Source organism: Cyprinodon tularosa, unplaced genomic scaffold (assembly GCF_016077235.1).
Source record: "Cyprinodon tularosa strain WSP-4 unplaced genomic scaffold, ASM1607723v1 ctg89, whole genome shotgun sequence".
NCBI classification, from domain to species: Eukaryota; Metazoa; Chordata; class Actinopteri; order Cyprinodontiformes; family Cyprinodontidae; genus Cyprinodon; species Cyprinodon tularosa.
The window spans coordinates 1,175,147-1,201,698 of record NW_024039662.1 but is presented as its reverse complement, the minus strand read 5'-3'; the positions used below and the strand labels follow the sequence as shown (position 1 = coordinate 1,201,698).

At 39.0% G+C, this 26,552-nt stretch overlaps 1 protein-coding gene across 1 annotated transcript in view; it reads left to right on the top strand.

Annotated features, from left to right (window-relative positions):
* Nucleotides 1–26,552, top strand: part of LOC119775732 (glutamate receptor ionotropic, NMDA 2B) — a 217,217-nt gene that overhangs the window by 112,087 nt on the left and 78,578 nt on the right. Inside the window, exons 5-7 of the mRNA XM_038273807.1 lie at nt 3,342–3,485; nt 6,288–6,558; nt 23,087–23,279. Coding sequence (XP_038129735.1) covers nt 3,342–3,485; nt 6,288–6,558; nt 23,087–23,279 — 608 coding nt within the window. The remainder of the gene's footprint in view (nt 1–3,341; nt 3,486–6,287; nt 6,559–23,086; nt 23,280–26,552) is intronic.

Genomic DNA, 26,552 nt, shown 5'->3' with positions numbered 1-26,552 from the left:
CAAAAAAGACCCCACACTCATGCAAATCTTCCTCTCCAGGAAGGGCTTGGTGAAAAAGGAAGGATAAGAGATTGAAGGAGGAAGCCAGAGTACCCGGGGAGAACCCAAACACGCACAGTAAAAAACATGCAAACGGCAATCAGATAGACCCTTTTCTTGCTGCGAGGCAGCGGTGCCACAAGCTGCGCCTTCATGCAGCCCATCCTCACAGTCTCTCCACTATGATCAAACAGTGAATATTTCCCTAGATACTTGTTAATTGGAGTAGCTGTAAGTGCAAAGCAGACTGATAGCATCTTGACATAAAGCAGCTACAGCAAGGACTTTTGTAGAACTCCTTAAATTCACTTATAAGTCTGCAAAAATAACCACAAGATTTGAAACCTCTATTTCAAAATGAGATGTATGATGCATCGTCAGCCACACTGTTTGTACTGTGAGCATGAGATGAAAAACTATTATACTCTCACTTACTTGACCCATTATCATGCTTTCATTGGATGATCAACACTTTGTTTTTTTGTGCATGCTTTCAATAAAAGCATGAACTACCATGCAAGTTTAAGTTGAGCTTCTGTGGAATAAACCATTTCATGTAAACAAAAAAATATAAAGTAATATTGGCATAGAATTCATTTTTGGTTGCAAACCAACTGTGGAAACTTGGAGCGTCTTTATGCCTCCTGTTTCCCAGATGTTGTTAAATTATTAGTTCAGTGTCAGTTCAGAAGGTTTTCAAATGCTTAACATGAAAAAATAACAATGACTAAAATGAAAAATGATGAAAAAAATACCAGTATTCCCAGAATAATATTCATTCTTCAGCTCTAACTTAAGTTTTTTATTAGTTGCATTTAGTTTTTCCACAACTTTTTTGGATTTAGCTTCATCTTTGTTTCATAAATAATGACATAAGGAGATCTGCAGTGAGTGGGTTTGCACACTTGAGGTTAGATTTAAATAATTTTGGAACAGGGATTAGCAGAGAGCAGATGGTGTATTTCTATTTACCATGACTGTACATAAAGTTTGTGTTTTGCTTGGAGGCATTATCATTCTGAAAACTTTTCCTTTTCAATTGTGTCTGAGTATTACTAAATACAGTAATATTAATTTTCAACTGAATAGTCGCTGATGAAAGGGGTGAAATCGGCACAGTGCCCTGAAATTTAAAAGCACTATTTTGATTAGTCCAGTGAGATTCTGAATGTACAAAAAAAATCACTTGAGACAAAAAAATGAAAAAGAGATTAAAATAGTTATTTTCTACTTCTGATCAGCACATTTATACACAAGGTTTACCAAAAACTTAATGATATTTAGCACAGTGTTTGTGTAAAATATAGCAGTAGCAACCGCAAGCCAAAAGTCTCACCTTTCCACACAGACGGACTCCTTTTTGTTTCTATTTAAGCAGTTCTGCTGAAATTTGGTAATAAACTCTCAGAACATTATTCTTGGGACACCATCTGTCAGCAATTACAATCATTTTTCTTAAATCCTTCCATATGTGGTGATTTAAAGAGGTTAAAGCATTGCCCTATAAAGTTTGCTCACATGAGAAATAAAAGTAGGAATACTGGGAGAGAGCAGTTATTTTACTGAGTCAACAGGATGAGCCACAAATGTCAGCAAACTCTTTATATTTCGGACAGAGGTCACATGGAAATAAAAAAACTCAAAAACTAAACCTTTTCTTTCTTACCTGGAAAACTTTATGCTCACAAACAACTGTAAGGTTAGGTCAGTGGTCTGGCTGTTAACTTTGCTAAAACTGTACATCTAATCTTTGGTTTAAGTGTGTCAGCGTGGTTTTCTTATCTTAAAAACAAGAATTTTTTCACTTTGTTACTTAAGGGTAGAAAAAAAACACATTTAAGAGGTAGTTTTAGTGGAGTGGAAGACATCTTCCCCTCTCACTCATTTAATTTTACAAACCCGACTTTTTCTTGGGCTACAAATATTTAGGTAAAGGGAGAACGCACACTCTGCTTTTTTATTTTTATATCAAGTGATATGCCTTTTTTGACACTTTCTTGTTAGAAATACCCTTTTTGTTAAGAAAATCATCTGCTTTCTTGTGTAATCAATAGGCATCCATTCCCTTTGGATATCAGACACGCCAATCTGTTTTACAGAGGTGTGCTCTCAAAGGATCCTTTAACTCAAAACAATTTGTTCAGAAAATACCCATCTGCTTATAAAACCAAAGGCATTTTTTCATTGTTATTTATGTTTTACATTGCAGTGAAAAATCAACATTTGATCATCAATCAAATTCTTCTCCCTTCTGACTCTTGATTCTGCTTATAGTGGCGTTGGGCAGTACATGTTCTCTGTAGTAATACTAAATGTTAACGAGTCAAACTACAGCGTCTCTCCAATCAATCAACTACATCACTTGATCGTCATTTTATTCTTGGCATTTAGCAGAGTTTGGCACCTACAGTATCACCTTGTCTGGTTGTGAACTAACATTTAATCGACCATAAAATACACAAAAATGGGAAACTCATTCATATCAATTAGCCTGTTTGTAGCATGAACTTTAAAGGTAAATAAACATGATGCTGTACATGATGCACAAGGGAGTTTGACTCTCACACGGTGACTCACATACACAGCAGCAAGCTAATGATGCAGAACTGCAGGACCGTGTCTAGACTAGTAGTTCTCACCTCCTCCTCTTCTTCTGTCTGGCTCAACGTTCTGGTGCCAACACCGGTGGCAACACGCAGGCTCAAGAAATAAGTGTTTAAGAAATTTTTGTTAAAGAGTCAATTAAATAATACGACTTTTCTTATTTGGTATATGTTGTCTGTCAAGCTCAGGTTTAACACTTCCTAGGCGAAGGGCTGACGTCTGTGAATGTTTGAATTTTCTTTGAATTACTGCAGGATAAATGACTGCAATATCACGCATATCACCTACTTTTATGAATCTAATATTGAATAGGCTACACATAAGTTGGAGTGTTGATTTATAATAAAACAAACTGATGAAAATAGCTGATAAGATTAAAGACAGCAGCTCTGAGTCCACAGAATTTGTTCCAGCCACAAACTCATTAAAGGCGTCATAAAGGGAACTAATGAAAACCATGACCGGTGTCATTACAAGTCCACAGGAGTCCTCTTGTCTTTCTCCTCTGTGAGCCAAAGAATAAAGGCAGCTAAATTAATGTTCGCTCCAATAATGTAACAAAACCCGCCACTGTCCTTTAAGTAGTGGCCATTCTCCTCTGTGTGTAATGCCGGCTAAATTAAAGTCCAGTCCAATACTGTTGCATAACCGTTTACACTCTGTCTTTGTTCCTCTGTGTGTGTTTCTGTTATTACTAGGACGACAACTCCATGTTCTTTCAGTTTGGCCCCTCCATCGAGCAGCAGGCGTCTGTCATACTAAATATCATGGAGGAGTATGACTGGTACATCTTCTCCATCGTCACAACGTACTACCCCGGTTATCAGGACTTTGTTACTAAGGTAAGGCCATGCAGCAGAAGGATCATGCATTTACACTGCACTTCAAAAGTATTGATACCCTTTGAAGTTTTTCACATTTTCTTACATTACCACAATGTTTGAAGTAGTTTTATTTTCTTATACTTTGGACCTATACAAAGTAATGCATAACTTACATGGGGGGGAAAAAAACTTTAAGCTGTAGTTAGTGTTGCACCGATACCGATACCAGTATCGGACAGGGCCCCGATACTGCCCTAAAATGGTGGTATCGGTATCGGCGAGTACCAACAAATAGGGCACAGATACCATTTTGAGAGCCATAAGTTTATTCAGCTATTGTCACCTACTCCTGGTAGGCAATAAAAAGTTCTACTGGATTCACTTTGTATTAGATTTTTTCCTGCTTCACAAAGGTAGGCAGCAGCTTGACAAAGCCATGATGGCAATTATTTTACATTATTATGGTATTGGTATCGGCCGATACTGCACAGCCAGGTATCGGGTATCGGTATCGGGGCCAAAAAATGTAGTTAATGAAATATAGCCAGTTTTTAGGGTATTTCTCTACCATTTATTTTACATCTACATAGTTAATTAATTGCCCAATCAAATTAGATCCCACACATCCTCTTAAGTTATTATTAAACCCTTTTACAGATGAGTTAGCTACTTTACCTTTATGCCATTCTGAGGTAAACCTTTGAAAAGTCTTTAGTCTGCTACAGGTTTCTCTGACAAACTTCCATTTCCTTAGTAAAAACAGAAGATTTCCCCAGCATGATTAAACCAGCACTTTTGATAGGACAGCGTAATGTGTACCACAGGTGGACCACCATTAACATTTCAGCTCACGGTAATTTTGAATCTTTGCCATTAAAGGCTCCACTTTCTGCCTAAAGGCTGGTTTATACTCAGAAACCAGGTGTTGCAGTGAAAGCAAATGTGCCCCCCCCTTCCACTGACACTCTGGTGCACCTCTCCAAAATTTTAGGTGACCGCAGACAGGAGGCATCTGATTGGTCAAATCTACATCCCAGCTACACTATACGTATTTCCTGTTTGGTAACTTTACCAGCTTAGACCAGCTAGAACAGCGAGGTGCGCAAAAACGCAGGGACCCTTTTTCCACCTGGATCCCTGCTCTTTTTCGCTCTCATGTCCCTCTGTTGTCACACAAACTTACCCCCACTTCTTCAATGCCTCGGCCAGATCTAGACCCACAGCTAGTTCGTGATTGTCCCTCTTGCGTTGTGGAGTGGAATTACATACAGCAGACCACACTTTAATATTAGGCATAAATCAGAAATATCTGAGACAAGCTCGCTGCGACCCACTGCTGCGGGGAGGATAACCAGCCCTTAAGGGTTGCCAATTTTTCCTTCCCTTTCTGCTACATGTAAAGTAGCAAAAATGTCATATTCATTTTCAATGAAACTGAAATTACCTATGATAAAATGCTTAAATTTCACAGTCCTGTTCAGTTATATATATTTATGATTAATCCTGTGTAGTTCATAACATTCCTTTTCACTTTGGCTGACTCATAAGAAATATGGTGACTTATAATATGTTAATTATTATAACCCTAAGGCTCAATTGTCTGGTACATATTACTGGATAAGACTAAGAGTGCATCATCGGAAAGCCCAAAAAACTATCTGATGCAGCATAAGTCCAAAACCGATGATTTTCCACCCAATTTACAATCACCTGCTTCGTTGTGTTACTCATCTAAAAAAAGTACAAAACAATTAATCTGTTTTTCTTTTCTCTTTTTGTGCATAAATGTGAAAAAAGGTCAAAGCGTTGTAATATTTTCAGAAGATATTTCTGTATTTTCTTTAAAAAGAAATCTTCAAAGCAGCTAGATGTTACCCTGGAGCCCTCCTCCTGACCTGGAGCTCAGCTAGTCTCCTGAGATTATCACCTGGAAGATTTCCCAACCACCATGTTGGCTATATTGATGTTTAATTAGCATCATTTCTCATTTTCTTAATCTGTCTAACACCACTTGTATAGCCGAGTGTTGGCCTGCAAAAAAACGACCTGCTTAAAAATAGGGCAGTACCAAAATTATATCTCAAACCACCCACATAAGAAACAAGAAGCAAAGCGCTTTTTCAGTAAGTCACCAACTGTCCCAGGACAGGATTTTTACTGTAAGTAATAGAGATTTTTTTTTTATTAAACTGAATTAAAGAGCAATATATAATTTTTGACATGCATTGCATTCAGGTGTTAGAGGAGACTGTTTTCGGAGTCAAACAGGTGCCAATAACAAGAAAAATGTATTAAACTTTTAGAAGTTTCCAGTTTCAGCCATAACAATTAGAAGCTCTACTTAATATTTAGCACATATATGCAGAATTTAAATATCTTCTAAACATTGAAAAGTAGAATGTATACGCCTGACTACACTTTATAGTAAATCAGGAGGAAATGGTAAAAACAGTCAGAAGGTTTTCTACTACCATAGATGCGAGTAGCAGCCATTATTTATACCAAAGTGCGGTCATGTCACCCTGACTTTCGACTCAGAATTACGACTCTCAGAAGAGTTTCAGTAGAAATTTCCTTCTTGCTGGTCAGACATTTAGACTTCAGAGGACAAACAGTTTACAAACAACAGGCAATTTTATTCTTTTTTGTGGGTGTCATAGTCAGTCATTAGTTCTTTTTTTCAACCACAAAGTCTTTAGAGCTGATACAAGTTCCAGTTTTTTTATAGTCTCATTCCTCTGTACCAGTTTTAAAGTATCACTGTTTTATTAACTTGTGTTAGCAAGTGTTTTCCCATAACCGTACTTGTATCTCCCTCAGATACGAAACACCATTGAGAACAGCTTTGTTGGCTGGGAGATGGAGGAAGTTCTTCTGCTGGACATGTCCGTGGATGATGGCGACTCAAAGATCCAGAACCAGTTGAAGAAACTCCAGAGCCCCGTGATTCTTCTCTATTGCACAAAAGAAGAGGCCAACACCATCTTCGAGGTGGCCCACTCTGTTGGGATCACTGGTTATGGCTACACTTGGATTGTCCCCTCGCTGGTAGCTGGAGACACTGTTGTAGTGCCTGCAGAGTTTCCTACAGGTAGGACAGAAAAAGTGGAAAACTTGGGCTGTTTCTCAATATATGTACTTGTTCGTTCTTGTGTGCTTGTCAAATGTTACCAGCCTCAGCCTTAGCAATGTTCCAATTCACAAGAACACAAGATCGAGAACGGACAAAGTCCCCAATTGTTGTTCTCGCCCTTCCATCTTTACTGAGCATGCATCAGAGCAGACTTGTCTGTTCTCCAGATTGACAGCTGTCCCAGCATGCACTGCTACAGCAGCAGCGTTCAGTAGTGCACTCACAGAGCTCAGTGTTAAGTTAAAAGTTATCTTTTCTGTTATTTTACAAAAAAAATACATTTTAAAATCATTTTAAGAACCGTGTGTAAAGTACTGCTGGCTCTGATGGGAATATTTTGTTTTATTGGACAAAGTGTTCATTCTATTTGTGTTTCTGACTGTGTTAATAATTATTCCCTCACTAAATAAAAAAAGTAATGATATATTATTATCAATAACAGGAGGGAAAATGCTCTTCCAGATGAGCTGAGGGTGTGGTGATGTCACCAGTACGCTTCTGATCCAATTGACCCATGTTTATACTGCATGCTCCCGTTCTTCCCAAGTCTATGCTTTCCTTTGTTATGGGCAAGAACATGCTTGGCGAGAACAAGAGTTCGTACTCACGTTCTTGATTGAGAAACAGCCTTGATCTTTAATGTTAGCTGTCTTTCTGTTCAAAATCTTCCAAACCTGTTGAGTAAACCATTGCCCATTTTTAAGTCAGGGACCATTTGTTAAGAAAGAGTGGTTTATTCCATTTTACAAGACAGTTAAACTGAAATAAATACACCTAAGCTCCATTTGTCATCCCACAGAAGCAAAGCATATAACATGTAACTTTAAGTGGTTTTTAAATGTGGATGTTGGGAGTTTTTTTTCTGTGTAAAAAGAAAAGAAACAAAGCGACCTTTTTATAATGACAAGTTGGGAGCCTCTTTGTCTTTGTCTCCTCCCACATCACCACTGGATGTCACTCTAACCTTTGAAGGTCAACAGCAGTGACTTCTGAGTTGAGGCGTATTAAGCACTCAACCTGCACACGCAGTCTGTCAGGCGCACCTGTCAGGCTGCCAAATGTAACACAACTTGCAGCTCTTTTAGGTGGACAGAGTCTTTCAGGAAGGCCAGCTCCCAGTGGGAAGAGAAAACCTTTCATTGTTGGTGGTGTTGCTGCCATTCTTACCAAATGAACATTCTTTTCTTTCAGTCTGCTCCCCTCGCTGGGACACAGTCGGGCTGTGTAAGTACTCGGTATACCAGAGCCTGATCATTTGTTGGTGTTTGGCTTGTTGATTTACAGTGATAATTAAACCAATCCCTGTCCTCAGCAGTTTCAGGGGAATGGTTTTCCGTAACTCAAGCTTTTTACCTCTGCGCCCTTATTTGACATCTGTGGATGATTTACTCTAAATGGTAGCGCGTTAGAGCACCAGAGAAAAATAATGGATTAATGCAGCCGTGTGTTTATGCTGTAGTGTGTGAAACTGGATGTTTTCACGTTAGTCAAGGAAACCAAATCCGTTAGTTGCTCCAAATCAAAATTCCACTTTGTAAAGTTTTAGCCATTACCGTATTGGTTATTTAAATCCCATAATGACTTTCCTCTTGATTTATGTGGCCAAAGAGATAATCGTGTTGTTTGTGTACTGCCTGACTGATTGCTAAGTGGAACTGTGGAGTGTCTGCATACAGTTTTTTTTTTTTTTTTTTTTTTTGGTGAGACTGAATTATCATGGCATAAATCAAATGGGACGTGATGACAAATACTAGGCGAAATGTCAACTTCTCGTTTTATGCATGATGAATAAGGCACCGAAAGCGCCAAAACACGTTAGTCAAAGCAAGCCTGCCTTTGAACAACAACACCGAATGGAAAAGAAAGTGTATAAATCATGTTAAATGTTAAATATGCTGAAACTTAAGACAGATTTTAGCAGGCCAAGCTGATCGCTGATCTTATGCTGCAGGTTAGGTGCAGTCCAAGGCGAAGGGGGCTAATATCTCTCAAACAGTTTCACATTTTACTATTGAAGGGCTACACAATTAATTATATTCTAATGGGTTGTTATGTGATAGACCAACACAAATTATGTGATTAATGTTTTTCAATTACTGAATTACATTTGTGTTCAGCTTTCCCAAGGTGATGCCTTGTAAAACTGCTGGCAATTACCCTTGCAGGTATGCCTGTAACTGCAAGACACATCTACACACTGAAGTTCTGCACTCTTCTTTACTGAAAAGGCTGACAGACCTTTTCAGTAAAGAAGAGTGCAGAACTTGGTTATGGAGGATCAGTGTCTGGACAATTCAAATGCATATGTTTTGACCTAAAACACTTAATTGCAGCTCTGGCTTCATTCTAAGGGTAGTTGTAATGCTGCAAGATGAGTCTTTGCCTCTTATGTGGCCGGTAAAGACGGGCATACACTGTTAGGTTTTTGGCCGTTTTCGAGCCGAATTTCCAGTCGTGCAAGAATTTTTTTGATTAGGCCGAATTTCAGCCTCATGGTGCACAGAGCATGTGGGCGGAGCAGAGCCTCGATGGAGCGGTGGAGCGGAGTGGAAGAAATATGGTGGAGTACAGAGAAGTTTTCAATTCAAAGGTCGGAGTGAGAATTTCGCTCCGCTCCAGTTCGCTCCCATGCGCTCACAATGTCAACTAAAAATTTTGGATTATAAAATTTGTAAAATAACATTTATTTGATGTAAAATAAATTAGTAATTAAAGAGAAAACGTGGGGCAACATGAATGGAGCGATGTGTTACGTTCCCAACAGGGAAACAGTGCGGCCATTTAACAGCCAGTAAAATAACACAATACACATGTATCTGTCACACCATTAAATCAAACCCTGTGTGTCCCGGGGCCCTGGCATAATTACATGAGGGAAAATTGTAAAATTGTCAGAAAATGCCTTCTGAAAATTTGAGCGAGCTTGGAGCGATTTCGCCCGGAGCGACAGGAAAATTAAGGTGAGCGCGGAGCGGATTTTGAGCGGAATTTTTGAGATTGGATCGAATGAGCGAACATCCTCCTGAGCGGGGAGCGGGATTTGCGCGGCGCTCCACTCCGTTCACATGCTCTGATGGTGTGTCGTGCGCTGTGTAATATACAGGGGGTAACGAGGGCTGATAAGCCTCTCATGACCACCTACCGTTCAGGAATCCTAAGGCTGGGAGAAAATCAAACATGTTTGAAATTCAGTTGGCCGTCGAAAGATCGCATCAGAGCGTCACGCCGTACATTGTGAGAACATGCATTGTGAGCTGGGAACTTTTATACCCTGCAGTTTTGTTGTACGGTTTGAGCTGCAGCTTTGTGCAACGATTGAAAAAAATCGCACAGTGTTTGCCCGGCTTAACAGATTTTCTATCACACTTAATCTGCGTGTTGTTCTACTCATTTAAGTGGCATGAAGCTGCCATGCCATAATCCGTTGTAGACATTGATAATATATTATTAAACTACGATTTCACCCAACTGGATCACCTTCCTCCTCTTCTTTGGTGTATCCACTACACCTTCACGGTGGATGTTGGGGTCCTCTTTTCAACAGTAGCTAAATATACCTAAGCTGACCTGAACTTAAAATCTCAGTTTATACTAAATAAAATGATCCGATCAATTATATATAGTTCAATTGTCAGTTATATGTAACTAATTATAACTGCCTAATTTTCTGTAAGAATGTGGGTAAAACATCATGCTGTTGTAGATCTTAATAAGTGTGTACATGGATCCATATCAGAACGATAATCAACTAAAATCATCTCTCTCTTTCTAAATGAAATTTCCTTCCGATCTGTTAGAATAGGATTAAAATCCTCAGTCTGACATGTTTACGTAAAACATGGCCTTCAGTCTGATTATTTTCCCGAATAAACATAGCAAGTGTTGGGCAGTTTTCATGCTCATTATAACAAATAAATTAAATCAAATGGTTAAAACAGAGCTAATTTACAGGTACAGAGGAGGATGTTCTTCTTCCAGGTGGATCATCTAGATAAGTGGTCCTTCTAATCCTTCTGGTGATATGTTTACATAAGGCCGCCCTACGTGCTCTTCACTTACTGGTGCTAAAATCTGAATAGTGGAAAAATTGAAAAACTTGTTTTGGAAAGTAAGCTTGTATGAGCGACTAAAATAGCAACTTTTAAACAGTGCGTGGACGAGGAGAGATGGGCTCGTGCACGCTCTCGCGTGTGCTTAATAGGTGTTCCCTCTCGGGAGCAGGTACAGGTGCATCAGTGGCGGCCGGCCCATAGGGGGCGCTGGGGCAACGCCCTCCCTGATAAGAAGAGAGAAAAGTAAAATATATTTTTAGAAATTAACTCATAAATGTCAGTTTTACTCTCTAGACTGTGTACCTATAAGCAAAACGAATTATATAAACTACATTTCCCTATCTACTGTCATTAATTTGTGGATTTCCACAGACAGACTCCTACCGTCTCTGTTCTGGGGGCGCTGATCAGACTGACCCACATTTGCAGAGAATCTGTCAATCATGTACTATTGCTAGGTGAATTTAATGGCCAATCAGCGTCTCAGAACTTTATGGTCTTGGGGCGCTGAAAATACTGCGCTTTAACAGGCTTCTGAACCCAAGCGCAGGTGCAGACAGTAATGGGCCTTTCAGATAGGAAGCGATTTGCGCTGCGCTGGCCGCGGGGTTCAGCGCATTTGCGCTGCACTGCGCTGCGCCGGCTGGGTTGCCGGGTCTAGTCATTTGTTTGTTGTTCCAGCTTTTGGTCAGCAGCAAATATGTATCTGACCCGTGCTAAGAAGCAAGCGCTAGCACTAGCCCTGCTAGTTCGAAGAAAAAGAGCAGCAAGAAGTGGAGGCTGTGGGTGCACGAAACACTCAGGTCCAGAGAGCAGCTTGGGGAGTTCCCGCTTGTGAAAGAAATTGCAAACTTGTGTCATATAGTTCGGGGAATTCAGACACACACAGTATAAGCTTTTCCTCCATTTTGCTTCCTGGTCTTTCCAGCCGATGGTTTCTATTGGCCACGCGTGCATTCGTCACGGCGCGCCGCGGTCAAAGTTTGACCTGGCCTGCGCGCGAGCTCGCGAAGCGCTGCGCTGCGCTGTGCTTGCGCTTTGCTCGACGCAGCGATAAACCGCCCTGGCGCGGCGCAAGCCATTGAAAAGAATGGGTTTCACAGCGCAGCAGTGCGGTCGTCGCAGCCTGTCTGAAAGGCCCATTAGAGGGAAGATGGCGAATGTAACGACCGAGATGCAGCTTCCACCAAATTCGGTGAGATCCTTATTTATCTACCCGTTTGCCAGAAGAACATCCCTGTTGTAGGATATGAACATTTCCTGTCATGGTTATTGTGACTGTGATGAATCCACCTCGTCGCTTAAAACAACCTCTCTAACTTTGCGCGCCACACACACATTCCTGTTATACTGTGTTTGTGAGGACCAATACACTCGCGCTGAGACCAGTAGCTCCATGAACTTAAAACACACAAGCTGTTCCTGGTTACCTGCTGGCATATTGAGGGTGCACACTTAATATTTCAGTGGGGTTAGCCGTGTGTGTGTGTGTGTGTGTACGTGTTTATGCTACGGGGACTTGTCATCTTCAGTCTGGCTGCGTCTTTGCTGGGTTCAAACCCAGTTTAGTGTAATTGAATAAGTCAATGAATCTGTGTAAAAGAATTAAGTTGTAAAAATTATTTGTTTTTGTACATCAATTGTTTGTGGAGGTAATATATGGACAAAACTGATTAATGAGAAGAAATCAGAAATAAGAGAGCCTGATGTGAGGGGCTTAAACTATTTAATGAGGGCTGTGGGAAGAAAAGCGGCAATTTTTGTTTTCTGTTTCTTTGTTACATTGCTGGTAACTGGAGGGAGGCTGAGGCCCAGAGTATCTTGTACATGTTTAGTTTCTTTTGCACCCTGTTTTGAGTTTTTGAGCTCAATAAATCACCAACACCGGTAACCCGACTGAGACTGGATTCTTGGAGGCCAAAGAACCCCGTCACAGTGACCCAAATCATCACTGTTACTGTTATTATATAGTAAATTAAATCATTACTGTTAAATTGTATGTATTGTCCAATTGTTTATTTGAATTCTTATTCCGGATTAGTTGGAGACATACACTAGGCTATATCAGCCCCACCAAAAATATTTTTCACCAGCCGCCACTGAGGTGCATGTGCATTTTTTTTTAAGTAGAGAGGGCGGGTCTTTTAAAAAATTTGCCAAAATTCTCCACAATACCTTTAAAGTTATCTTAAAACTTAAGGCAATCTTAAAGTCCTTGTTAGAGCCATGGTGCTCAAACCTTGCTAATGTACTACTTGAGTAACACTTGGGTGGCTTCAGTGGTATTTAGAAGAGATGCATAAATTCCTTATTGTTTGTATAGTAGATCCAAACACATTAGACCTGATGGAATGCACAACATCAATCCAGGAGCAAATACAGAGCAAACTAGTTACTGTTAGCAATGCAAGTTGCTAACAGTGCAAGTGATGCATTTTTTTTCTTTAGTATTTTTAAACATTTTGGCTACCAATTTACTAACTGTGAAAGTTTGAATCAGAAACCCTTTATGAGATTTATCTGAAACCATTTATCAGCTGTGTTATAAAACGTCTACTTTTTATGTAAGGCGAACATATTGAAAGCTTTAGGTCTGGTTTGGTGAGAGGCCTTTGAACTTTTGTTAAATTTTCCAACTTGAGGTGGGGAAATTTAAGCTAAAACCTGAAAGATTAATACCAAATACACTTCATCCTTCAGTCAGTCATGCAACACTAACGAATAATAAATCTGTTTATGTGAAAGGTCTTTAAAAATTGCGACAGCTTTGTAGTTTGTTAGTTAATAGCTGTTATAAAACACTTTGAGATCAATGTTTAGGAGAATGAAAGACTTGCTGACGTCTAGAAAAACTCATGTCCACGGAAAAAAGAGTCCCGTTCAAGGGGTTACAAGTTCTACTGTAATCAAAGCATAAACACTTTTGGCCTTTGATATTATTCAGTAAGCTTTTATCTCTCCTCATAACCTGGTATTAGAGAATCTACATGATGCCTTTAGGGGCATTCAAGTGCACCAAGCTCTAAACAAGCATGGGGAGAATAGACACTGTGGCATAGCATGCAACTGATGAGTTATGGTTCAGAGTTCAACAAAAGGTGCATGCTAGCTGTGGGGGTAATTTGCTTTCTTGGTACACTTAATAATTTGCTCTGTGTGTGATGAAGTGCCTTCCAATCTCAGGGGCAATTTCAATGATGCCTTCACTAAGTTGTGCTCTTGGGATCCAGCACATTGTCAAATGTGCACTTTCATTTTCTTTAATTTGTTGTGTTTCTGTTATTTTTTATTTAACTTCTTTTTTTTTAGTTTCTGACTTATTCTCCACAATCCTCATTCATACCAGCATTCTCTTTGCATTTTGTATTCCACCTCTGTTTGTAGGTTCTCTTGTGTGGTCTAGTCACTCTGCAGGAATGAATACCTAATCACATTGACACCTGTGTACAGAAGTTTAAAGTTAGGGTTTGATAACTGATCAGCTGATAAAAAGAAATAAATAAAAAACTGATCAGCTGATGAATCAGCTGTTGAGTTTCTAAATAAAAAATATAAATAGATAAAAATAAATTAAAATAAAATAGAATCCTCTTTCATATCTCTTAAGGACACATTTAACATTGTACTTAAAATTTTATTATTTAAATAATTTTAGATTTTAATTTAATAATTTTGATCCAGATTTTGTATAAAAACACTGTAAAACAGTCTTTTAGATGCTAACTTTGAACATTGTTAACTGCTGGTTAACCTGTCACCAGCCTGTCTGGGATTTCCTGCTGCCGTTTGTAGCGGCTTGAAGTGAATGAAAGGTGTTTTGGAGGTTTATGGGAAAACTGCAAATACCAGAATATACAATCAAATCATTTTCATCAGCACGTTGTAACATTTGTTGTTAATTTACAAACTGTTTCGTCATAGTTTATGAAGAATGGTTTAATGCAATGATAATGATCAGAGCTCACTCACTTTTTCTTCTATATAACAATCCATTCTCCCAGTTTTCTTTTTTTTTTTTTTTTTAAACCTTTGGAGCTTTATTTTTCATACGCACACAGTCCTTCAGAAACGATAACAGTTTGCATGCAGTGTGTGTCTCCCAAAAAACCTTCCTGGATCAGCTTTTCTGATTGGATGATGCTCTGCGTCAAGCTGCAAAAGTTCTGATTTTTGAACTCCATCTGTCATCAAACGGTGGGAAGCTCGGACGCTTGGACGCCAGGATACTCGGATATGCACCAGGACCTCTCTAAGCTGCTTAACACCATTCGCTGTAGACTTTGCATGTAAAGCTGATGCTTTGATGCCGAGAACACCTTCGGTGTGAACAAACCTTTAGACTAGCACCCAGGTTTTGTTCGTTATCAGTCTTGGACTGCTCCCATCTGTTTGGAGAAATAAAGCCATAATACTGCTACCCATTTTGGGTTGGTCTTGAACGCTTTACGTTGGACAAGATGGATTCTCATGTGTTTGTGAACAAGCCAATGCTGAGATAATTCAGCTTCATAAAAATATTACATTATACACAGTTTGCATGTTCTGGGTACTCCAGCTTCCTCCAACAGTGCAAAAACAGGACTGTGATGGATGGATGGATGGATGGATGGATGGATGGATGGATGGATGGATGGATGGATGGATGGATGGATGGATGGATGGATGGATGGATGGATGGATGGATGGATGGATGGATGGATGGATGGTTGGATGGATGGATGGATGGATGGATGGATGGATGTGATGGATAGACAGACTTGGTTTTTCATATTAAATGTAATTAATATTACTTTTGGTTTTATTTAGTTTACTAAATCTTACTACATGTAGCTGAAAAAAATAAGAAATGTTTATTCCAAGAACCCAAAAATAAACCAGATCTTCAAAGCTGCAAGAGATGCTAGTTATGCTAATGTAGCTTATCTTTAAACTCCTCCTGCATTTCCCCATAAAAATAACTTAATTTGTATACGTTTCTGCTTATATTTTTTTAAACAAACAATACACAACAAATTCAGTTCAGTTCCATTCAAACACTTTGTTGTTAAAAACAATCATAAATATTTTTAACAGGAAAGTGACCACTAAAGAAGAGAAAAAAGTCTGAGCTTTGTGAGACAGACTTTCCGATGAGTATTGATGATCACCACTCTAATTTTGCTCTTACTAAAAAACGTAAAATATAATTCTGTTATGAAAAAGGAAACTTTTTAATTGATGAAATTATTGTAATACAATTTGACTGTAATGACTATAATTGTTCTGTCTGTAGACATCTGCAGATTTAGGGACACATCTTCCAGTTTCATGAAGATTAACACACATCTGCCTTAGTTAAAATACTTGTTTCCTGATCTTTCTCAGTGGCTAAGGGATATAGACCATTACATTATGCCTAATTATACTCCAAGGAAACAGAAAAGATACAATAATTACTAACTAACGGTGAAGTTAGAAAAGGTTTTAATCACTATAATTATGTATTTACATTTTTAAAGATAACTGTTAAAAAAAGCCTTTAGTTGTTGTTAATACTGGTTTTGTAAAACAACACCTTTTTTGCAATTTCTTCTTCTTATGGTGGATTTTAACAGAAATGTCAGCAAATTAAAGATTGGATCTTAGTAAATGTTTTCAATAGGGTGTCATCATGCAGCAATAAAAGAGGAATATTTTTAAGGCTTTTTGCACATCCTTACTAGTAATGTCAATAGCTGGTAATGATGGTGTTTAAATTGTTTGCTTGCATACTCTGTATCGGAGCATATTACAGGAAGACAATATTATTAATCAGCACCAGCTTCTTTCTGGTAAAAGGCCTCACAGAAGCGGAAGCGCAATTCAGTGTAAACGTCACTTATTCATTTGACTGTGTTTTGACATTTACACATGTCCTGAGAGAGGTATGAATCCATACGCATCAGGCAGCATGTTCCCATGATGCCTAGGAAAACACCTCAGAGCATGCATCACTTACACTTACATACATCCCCACTGCTTTCAAGATAGGAATCGTTCCCATAAGAAACCAGAAGTGACGTTTGTAAAAAAGGAACAATATAGAAGAGAGCATGAAGAAAGTGTCAAGACTGTGTGATTTCTAGATGTGGTCCTGAAGGGCCGGAGCTGTCAGTGCCGAGGCCCCGTGAGGACGGCAGGTTGCCAGTCCGCCTGTCTATTTATGCCCACTGACATGCTAGCGGACTGGCTGACATGTAGTCATACACTGTCAGATCGATGCAGATCAAATGAAAGACGCAGAGAGGGACAGAGTAAATGAAAGACAGAGAAATGGACAGCAAGGAAAACTGGCAGGAGGACTCAACCTGTGTCTCTAATCCATAAGACTGTAACATACTGAAAAGGACATCCTGCAGATTTTATGAGCTTGTACTGGAGTTTACGAGTTCTTCAAAAACTGAATTCGTATTTAAAGGTTTGATGTAAAGTATTTGCTTTACAGCAGCCGCCTGTCTTATCTGGCATCCTGCTTCAGGCCTAAATGTTTCAGTTGTCGCTACTGGAGGGATCCAATGTGCTACAAGAATAGATCCCTCTGAATGGTGCATCACCTCCTATTTGCAGAATTTTAATGTTCAAGATGCACAGCTATGAAACTCTGATAACCCTAATAGATTTATAGAGTGGTGCTGATACAATGCTATCAATAACAGGCAAGATGAAAATCTTTTTCTATTTACGACACTTTGAGTTCAGTTGTGAACCTAAGCAGAGGGTGGTTTCAGTTATTTTTTTGATAACAAGTAGCTAAAAGTATATTCTTTCAGCTCTTTTTGGTTTTTGTGACAATATCACCCTGAAATTCAATGCAGTTTACTGTAAATACACTATATTGCCAAAAGTATTTGCTCACCCATCCAAATTATTGGAATCAGGTGTTCCAATCACTTCCATGGCCACAGGTGTATAAATTCAAGCACCTAGGCATGCAGACTGTTTTTACAAACATTTGTGAAAGAATGGGTCGCTCTCAGGAGCTCAGTGAATTCCAGCGTGGAACTGTGATAGGATGCCACCTGTGCAACAAATCCAGTCGTGAAATTTCCTCGCTCCTAAATATTCCACAGTCAACTGTCAGCTGTATTATAAGAAAATGGAAGTGTTTGGGAACGACAGCAACTCAGCCACAAAGTGGTAGGCCACGTAAACTGACGGAGCGGGGTCAGCGGATGCTGACGCGCATAGTGCGAAGAGGTCGCCAACTTTCTGCAGAGTCAATCACTACAGACCTCCAAACTTCATGTGGCCTTCAGATTAGCTCAAGAACAGTGCGCAGAGAGCTTCATGGAATGGGTTTCCATGGTCGAGCAGCTGCATCCAAGCCATACATCACCAAGTGCAATGCAAAGCGTCGGATGCGGTGGTGTAAAGCACGCCGCCACTGGACTCTAGAGCAGTGGAGACGCGTTCTCTGGAGTGACGAATCGCGCTTCTCCATCTGGCAATCTGATGGACGGGTCTGGGTTTGGCGGTTGCCAGGAGAACGGTACTTGTCTGACTGCATTGTGCCAAGTGTAAAGTTTGGTGGAGGGGGGATTATGGTGTGGGGTTGTTTTTCAGGAGCTGGGCTTGGCCCCTTAGTTCCAGTGAAAGGAACTCTGAATGCTTCAGCATCCCAAGACATTTTGGACAATTCCATGCTCCCAACTTTGTGGGAACAGTTTGGAGCTGGCCCCTTCCTCTTCCAACATGACTGTGCACCAGTGCACAAAGCAAGGTCCATAAAGACATGGATGACAGAGTCTGGTGTGGATGAACTTGACTGGCCTGCACAGAGTCCTGACCTCAACCCGATAGAACACCTTTGGGATGAATTAGAGCGGAGACTGAGAGCCAGGCCTTCTCGTCCAACATCAGTGTGCAACCTCACAAATGCGCTTCTGGAAGAATGGTCAAAAATTCCCATAAACACACTCCTAAACCTTGTGGACAGCCTTCCCAGAAGAGTTGAAGCTGTTCTAGCTGCAAAGGGTGGACCGACGTCATATTGAACCCTATGGATTAGGAACGGGATGTCACTTAAGCTCATATGTGAGTCAAGGCAGGTGAGCAAATACTTTTGGCAATATAGTGTATATGTGATATACCAGCACAGAGGGAAACATGACACATGTCACTTTTACAAATTAAAATACACTTTTAATAAATAAAAAAGTAGAGTTATGTATTTGTATCTCTGAAACCTCCAAATAAGATTCAGTACTAGCAACTGCCAAGAGATCTCCCCTACTTAGTATGCAGTTTGTAAAATGCAGTTTCATACAGTATCAGTGAATAAAATCAGCCGAACTGCAAAGATGTCAAATTATTTTTCTAAGACTTTAGTGAGCAAACAGCACTGGGAAGCTGCAGGGATCCATAGCTCAGGTGGGAATGAACTTTTGACAGCAATTCTCTTAGTGTTGCACTTCATAAATTAACCATTTATGGAAGAATGGCTGGATGAAATCTTTTGTTGAAAGTCAGCCATACAGTAAAGTGTCTGCTGCAGACACTGTATGGGGCAGATCGTTTTCCGTGTGTGAGGCATAACAGCCTCCTGCTAACAGTTTATTACTGGCCCTTTCGGCAACACAGCAGATATATTCTAGACAGTCCTCAGGTGATATAAAACCAAGATTGAACTTCTTACTCTACTCTAAGAACTAACTTTGCACACCAGCATGAAAATGCATCTCCATACATGAAAGATGGCAGCTGTGGCAGCATCATGCTGTGGGAACCTGGTTAGAGCTAATAGGATGATGGATCTGACAATAAGGAAACTTTTAGAGGCTGCAAAAGACTTAAGTCATAAGCTCACTCTCCAGTTGGATGCTGACTTTAGATACATAATAAAATTGTTTTAATTGAAGGAAATGTATGTTTTATGTCTTAAAAGTCCACGATTTTAAGAATTTACCACAAAATAACAATGCATCAGACTGGTGACCGCTTCAAAATACATTTACCTCATGTTATATTTATTAATAAATATATATATGTTTGTGTCTTTTTTTTTTTATAAATTTGTTCTTTGAAAATGAAAACTTAATTACTTAATTCATACATTTAACTGTATCCCCACTTTGGGAACCTCTTTCCTGTGACTGGTTTTAATTCAGAAATGGTTCTACAAATATCACCGCCCAAGCTGCTCCAACACCATATTCTAAAATGATTCCTGGTAGAATTAGAGTTGTTGTAAGTCAGGCTGGAGAAGAGTGATTAGATCCAAACACAATCAAATCATGACACCAGCTTGTCATTAAAAGGAGATAAACATTGTGCACCAGGCTGCACACACTGTGTCTCATCAATTAATGGGGATGATTTGTCATTGGTTAATTACACTATGGATGAAAATCACAAAATAGATTTGAATACAAAATGACAGCAGTTGATCAGATACATAACTGGGAGATTTTCCAAATATATCAACATTTATCATTCTTTTTTGTTTTTATTTTTAGATTATTATTGTATCAAAACAAAATACTGGCCAAAAGCGAATTATTAGCTGTGAGCTGGTGAGTTTTGTTGAAACAAGCTGTATGAAAATGGCAAAGTTGTATGATAAATCATTATCTAGAGCTTTAAATATTTATGTTGAATGGTTTAAACATCTGTTTACAAAATGGTATAAAGGAGAATATCAGGCTTCCTGGCAATAGTTAGCCAGGTTTTCCCATGAGAACCTGCAGAGATCTCTGAGACAGCTGGCCAATAAAAAAAAAAAATCAACACACAAAAGAAACATAAATACAAACACGTGTTTTATAAAGATTTGAAACTAGGATTTAGACAAGGCAAAAGGACAGGCAGAAGACAGTACAAAGGCCAGCAGACACAGACAAAGATATAAACAGACAGATGGACAAACTAAGAAAGGTGATAGACACTCAGCCAGGCAGAATGTGACTGGTATTTATCCACTCTGAAGCCTCCCTGAATCATAAATCTATACCCAGTTTCCTGTCTTGAATGAAAGAAATGCCTCTCCTTTCTGTAAGACCTTTTTTTGTTGCAATGACACATTTACTGCATGTATTTCCCCCTGAAAGATTTCTTCTGTTTTTTTTGTTTTTTTTTGTCTCAATAAAATGAGTCAAACAACTTTTTAAACCAGATAATGATTTACTTTACTAAGGAATAGGGGCATAGCCAAACAATTTCCATATGGATGGTGAGCAGAGACAGAGGGTGGCTGAAATCATATAGAACCAATTCAGGGTCGGTCTACATTAATCACACTGTACATAAATGAGCACAACATCAATTTACCTTAAATAAATCACTGACGACAGATTAGACCTTGCTAATAAACATATTTACACATGATGTCTGATTAAAGGTATAGTGGAAAATAATTTTTAGGCTTTGAGTTCTGAGTCGATCATCTTATCTATTGATTGTTCCACTTGCCAATTTCTGTGACATGGACCTAACACCGATGTGTGCTCCTACTGCGCAGCTTCAGCTATTCGTTGTAGCTACACTTCACTCCCTGCATACGTTTAAAAAGGCTGAGTTGCACGAGGCAGTCTCCAGAAGAAAGCAATGAGTCCAAAGTATATCTAGGAGATTCTTTTGCACAATGGCGCATAAGAGTGTATTGTGATCTTGCATATGGGCAATCACTCAGAAAGAGAATTGGGCATTTCTTACATTTCCTGAAAAAACCTCCTCTATGCCTTTAATCAATGAAGGCTCTGTATATAATTAATATATGCATACTTAAATACATACGTTAAATGGCTTTTTTTGTTATATATCTGTAATCAGATATGAGATTTCTGAATGATTCACTGAAACACATACCTCTCTTTTCTCCCCCAAAACAAACAAAAACTAGTTCAGAAGAGTGTATAAACTCTACATTTGTCATCTTTAATGTTGGTATATTGATGTATTTTTCCTGTCCTTTCCTTGTTAATTCTGTATACTAAGAATTAAAAAAGTTAAATTAGTTAAGAATTTCCACTACTGCTGCCACCCTTTTGTTTTAGAGCTGAACTGCTTCTTGTCTTACGTCCACATGGGAACAATAAATCACCTTGTATGCCCCTGTTAAGGAAGGCTATTCAGACCTGCCATGCCCTTTGTGTACAGGTGGAAGCACCTTAGCTTAATAACTGGTTGTACCACCCTTGGCAGCAAAAACTGCTATCAAGTGTTTGTGATCACTAGTATTAGGTCTTTTACATCTAAGTTAAAATATATGGCTCTTCAGGTGTGTCTTAAATCAGCATAACAAAGGTATTCCTAGCCTTTCAGGTCATGCTGCAGACTTTTAATTAGTTTCTCAATAATCTTTGTTAAGTGCTCTTGTTGGAGCCCTTCAGCGATGGACTTTTTGATATTTTTCAGGTTATTGTGTGCTTCATAACCCAAGACTGCTTTTTATCGTGGTTTTCTGCAGAATAGTAGAATTCATGGTTCGATCAGCTTTATGATCACTAAAGCAAATGTGACAGAAACACCTTTTCTTTTCAGTCAACTGTGGTTTTCATCTTTAAACTGTCCTCGCTATCTTTGCACATCCCTTATTGATATACTGAGCACTGACCTTAACTGAAAGAAGACCTTCATTGGCAGACATCATTCTGGGTTCTTCAGTTCTTTCTGTCATAGTGGGCTTTAAAGATCTGACCCACATGCAGAGAACCACTCAGAGACTAAGGGTAAAAGTTTAACAGGTTTATTGTAGGTATGCAAACACAGATGGAGATTAAAACTCTATGTGGAAACAATGCTGGAACTCAGCGGACTGGTGAACCACAACCGGAAACTTCTTGGTTTATCCTTGAATCCAGTTTGTGGGGGTTTTATCCAGAGAAGAGGGAACTCGTTGGAGAGGGGACAGGCAGACATACATTCGACCCAGAGGAGTAAAGGAGCGGACTGTCACCTGGTTTTCCAGGGTTGGACTTGAACGGAACATGTGGAGGTTTTCCTCTTGCTCAGTGAGACTCAGTAAATCCTTCCACGGGTAGAAGGTCCATGCTTATCCAGTAATACAGGAAGTCTTCCCAATCCTGGCAAACACTCTGGCGTCGAGGTGGTGACAGCCCGCTGCTCAAGTACTCCTCTGGTAATGACCCAACGAGCCGCAGGTGTGCAGGGAGGCCCAACGAGGACAGGGCACCGCCTGGTGGTGGAGAGAGGAAAACGCAAAAAAACAACCTACACAAACTGGAATCCTAACACTTTCTGAGATATTTAGCTTCTTCCTGTTAAGTAACTTTCTTTTTCATTTAACAGGTCTGGCATTTAATCTCTCTGAGTCCTTATTCAAACCAAAAAAATTGGTTTCTCGGTTCCTTCACAATAAACCAATTAAGTTGGGTTCACTCATGGTTTCTATTTAGGGTCTTGTTTTTTTCAAAGCTTCTTCGAATCACATTTCTTTTCCCCTTGCTCTGTCCACACAGGTCTGCTCTCCGTATCCTACGACGAGTGGGACTATGGTCTGGAAGCCCGTGTTCGGGATGGTGTGGCCATCATCACCATGGCAACTTCCACGATGATGATGGACCGTGGACCTCATACGTTGCTGAAATCAGAATGCCATGGAGCTCCAGAGAAGAAAACCCCAATCTCAGGCAACCCCAATGAAGTCCTCAGGTAAGAACAAGTTGAGCTTCTAATTAACCTTTAGTTTAGCTGGAGACCTTTTTTTGGGACTCTCTAATGGAAAAACATCAGTACCATATTACAAATAAAAAAAAAAATATTAAAAACAGTCCACTGGACTTGGTTTCCAAATTTGAAGATGTTTCACTTCCCATCCAGGAAGCTTTTTCAATTCAAAATGTCAGGAATAGCATTGAGTTCGAGGTTTTATACAATAGCCCATCAAAGTCCTGTTTTTGTTTTGAAAACATGCAAATTGGAACGGACGAAGGGGTCCACCCATTTGGAATGGGGGTCGTTTGGCTTCTTTTGTTAGACTGCAATACCCAAAACCATTCCTCACTGTATATGCTTTACATACTGTAAAGTTTTGTTTTATAATTTTATGGTAAATCATTTATTTTGAAAAGTGGTACTTGTGCCTTAATATTGCAATAATTTTATTTTGTTGTATTTAATTTTCTACCATAAAACACCAGAGTTTGCACATAACTTTCTATCAAAATATATAACCCTAAGTATTCAATCAGATGTTATGAGGCAACAATTATGCAGCACATAAGCAGCCATTTTTTCAAACCCTTTTCTTATTCTTACATAAGTAAAAAAAAATTGGTATCTTACCATGGAGTGAATTATGTCCTAGTATTGTAAGTAAATATGTGTTGTACATGGAAATTTAAAAAATGAATTAATAAACGATTTCTGATAAAAATTAAATACAATCAAAAAAGACATAACTTTGCTGTTTTCCTGCGTTATATATTTTCGTGTCTTTTTCAAACTTTTTTTAAACTTTTTTCTCAGATTTCATATTCTATTTTTTCACATTTCTCTCTTTCAGATTGTGTTTTAAAATGAAAATTTGGTTGAAACGACGTTTTTAACGTCAAGCTTTCATCTAGAGTGAGGAATAAGGATCTTTGCAGAAAAAAAAAAATACACCTTTCTTCCTCCCTCAAGAGGAGAGCCCTTCTTGAGAACTCAAGAGAAATAAAATAAAAACAAAAACTTGAAAATATATATATTCTGTTTAATTTAAAAAAAAATAAAAATTCGAGAAAACAGCTATTATTATAACTCAAAACCTATTTTTCATTTCAAAGTTTTTCATAGTTCCATTTGTAATATTCACAGTAATAACAAAAAAAAAAAAAACAACTACTCCATACTCTACCCAGATAAGTTATTTCTCTGTCATTCAGTTTATTTTGTACAGTTCATCAGTAGCTTTGGAAACAAAACAGTCCCACAGCTTGATACTACCACTTCTTTGCTTGACAGTGGGTTATGTTTAGAACCTTTAAAGCCTCCGCTTGTCGTGCTGACTTTGTACCTCTATTTTCTGACTGAAAAGTATTTAAACCAACCCAAAGTGTTGTAGAGCAAGTGGCTTTTTTCTTGGTTAGGAATTAAAGCTAACTTCAGTGTGGAAATGAATGTTGTCCCAGCAGATTTTTTTTTGTTTTTGTCCTATGATTATTTCACACCTCATATACAAAAGGTTTAAATGCTTCCTCTAAGGCCAGAAATAAATCTGACATTCATCCCTTTGGTGAATATTTTTGACACTGTTGTTGAAAAAAAAAATTAAACTAATTATAACCTGTTTATCAAAAAATGTAGTTAAGAGGAATAGTGGCTGTGCTGCAGGGACAATACAATGTTTTATGCAGAAATTGAGCATCTTTAACTAAAACTAACGCAAAACACCTTCAAGTCTACAGGCAATGAATCACAGCAGGTGTCTCATTTGCATTCGTTTACACACATTAACATGACATTGATTAATTAAGGTGATATAATGCCACACGCAGCTGCTTTGAAAAGGACGGATTCAGGTTGTTCAGCATCAGTGTTTCAGTCTGCTTTGGATCAGCACATTTGGCAGAGGCAGCAGATGCTGCCACGTAATCCTTAACATGCAAAACTCCTAACCTCTGTCCAGCTTACACTTAAAGATCCCCTTGTTCTCCCAATAAAAAAAAAACAACCTAATCCCACCCCTTCAGCTATCCTTTCTAGAAGCGGGCCTTTTAAACTGGTTCTGAAGCGGGCTGTTCTGCGCTGTCTAATTGGTCCCAGTGGCGTTTCAGTCTACGAACACTATCCCCTGTTTTGTCGTGCTCCAGAGCACAGCTCGGGGCTGTATTCAGGAGTAGTTTCACCTTCCTGCCACTGTGCATGTCTGCTCATTGTGTGAGGGTTTAATACTGAGGAACAGGCTGTCAGAGAAAGAACAGGTATGTCTGTCTGTGGAGCAGGAGCAGCTCTGGCTGAGATCTGTTTGCTGTAGAGATTGTCAGAGCTTCTGTGCCGGTTGGGTTGCTGTTGTGACTAAATCACCCTCCCACTGGTGACTTTTACACATACTGCTTGGAAACACAGCTGAAGGGACACACCGGAAAGAATATTAGACCCTTAAAGATAATACTGTAGTAGCCCCTGCTCTTGGCTGGGTTTATCAAAGCTCCTTGTAAATATACCCATAACACCAAGACTTTTCACAACAGCAAACAGTGCATAATCATTAGGTGGGGGGAAATATTTAGAAATAAAACTCTTGAAAGTGTTGTTCATATCTAGATTCAGGCTAATTTAATCATTGGAAGCTGATCCTCTTGCTGTTAGATCCGGACAAGATATTTTGACTGGACTTTGTCTAACATATCGCTTCGACGTAAAACATTCCATGCAACTCTGGATGTATATTTAGGGTTGTAACACACCAGTATCAATACATTTACATCCTCTATATGTCCACATTTATCTCCACCCATCTGCACATCAGCTCACAGACAGCCTCCCTGTTCCTCTTTAAGACAAGCATCCTCTTAAGTATGATGCTGTAACTAGTACATGTCACTGTGAGGAATGGCATATTTGATTGATGTTTAGTTTTTTTTTTCTTACAGATAGTGTTTAAGATTTTTATTGGTTCTGACAAGAGCCCACCAGCCTAAAGCAAACTTTAAATGGAGCTAATGATGAATTTCCTTTAACAAAGGCTGTTTTTTTTTTTGTTTTTTGTTTTTATCGAGCTGTTCTTCTATAAAAATAAATGGCAGAATATCTCACCTAAACTTTGAATCTCTGCAGCTCCTCAAAAGTGACTCTAGCTTTTATCTGGTTAATCCTCGCCTTGTCAGGACTGTCTTAATAGGTTTGCACCTGTGCTATTTCTTCTTTCAGATGATGAACGGCACAGATTTCTGTGAGAATTGGTTTTATGGGTTTCATTTTATAACCTACCCCTGCGTTAAA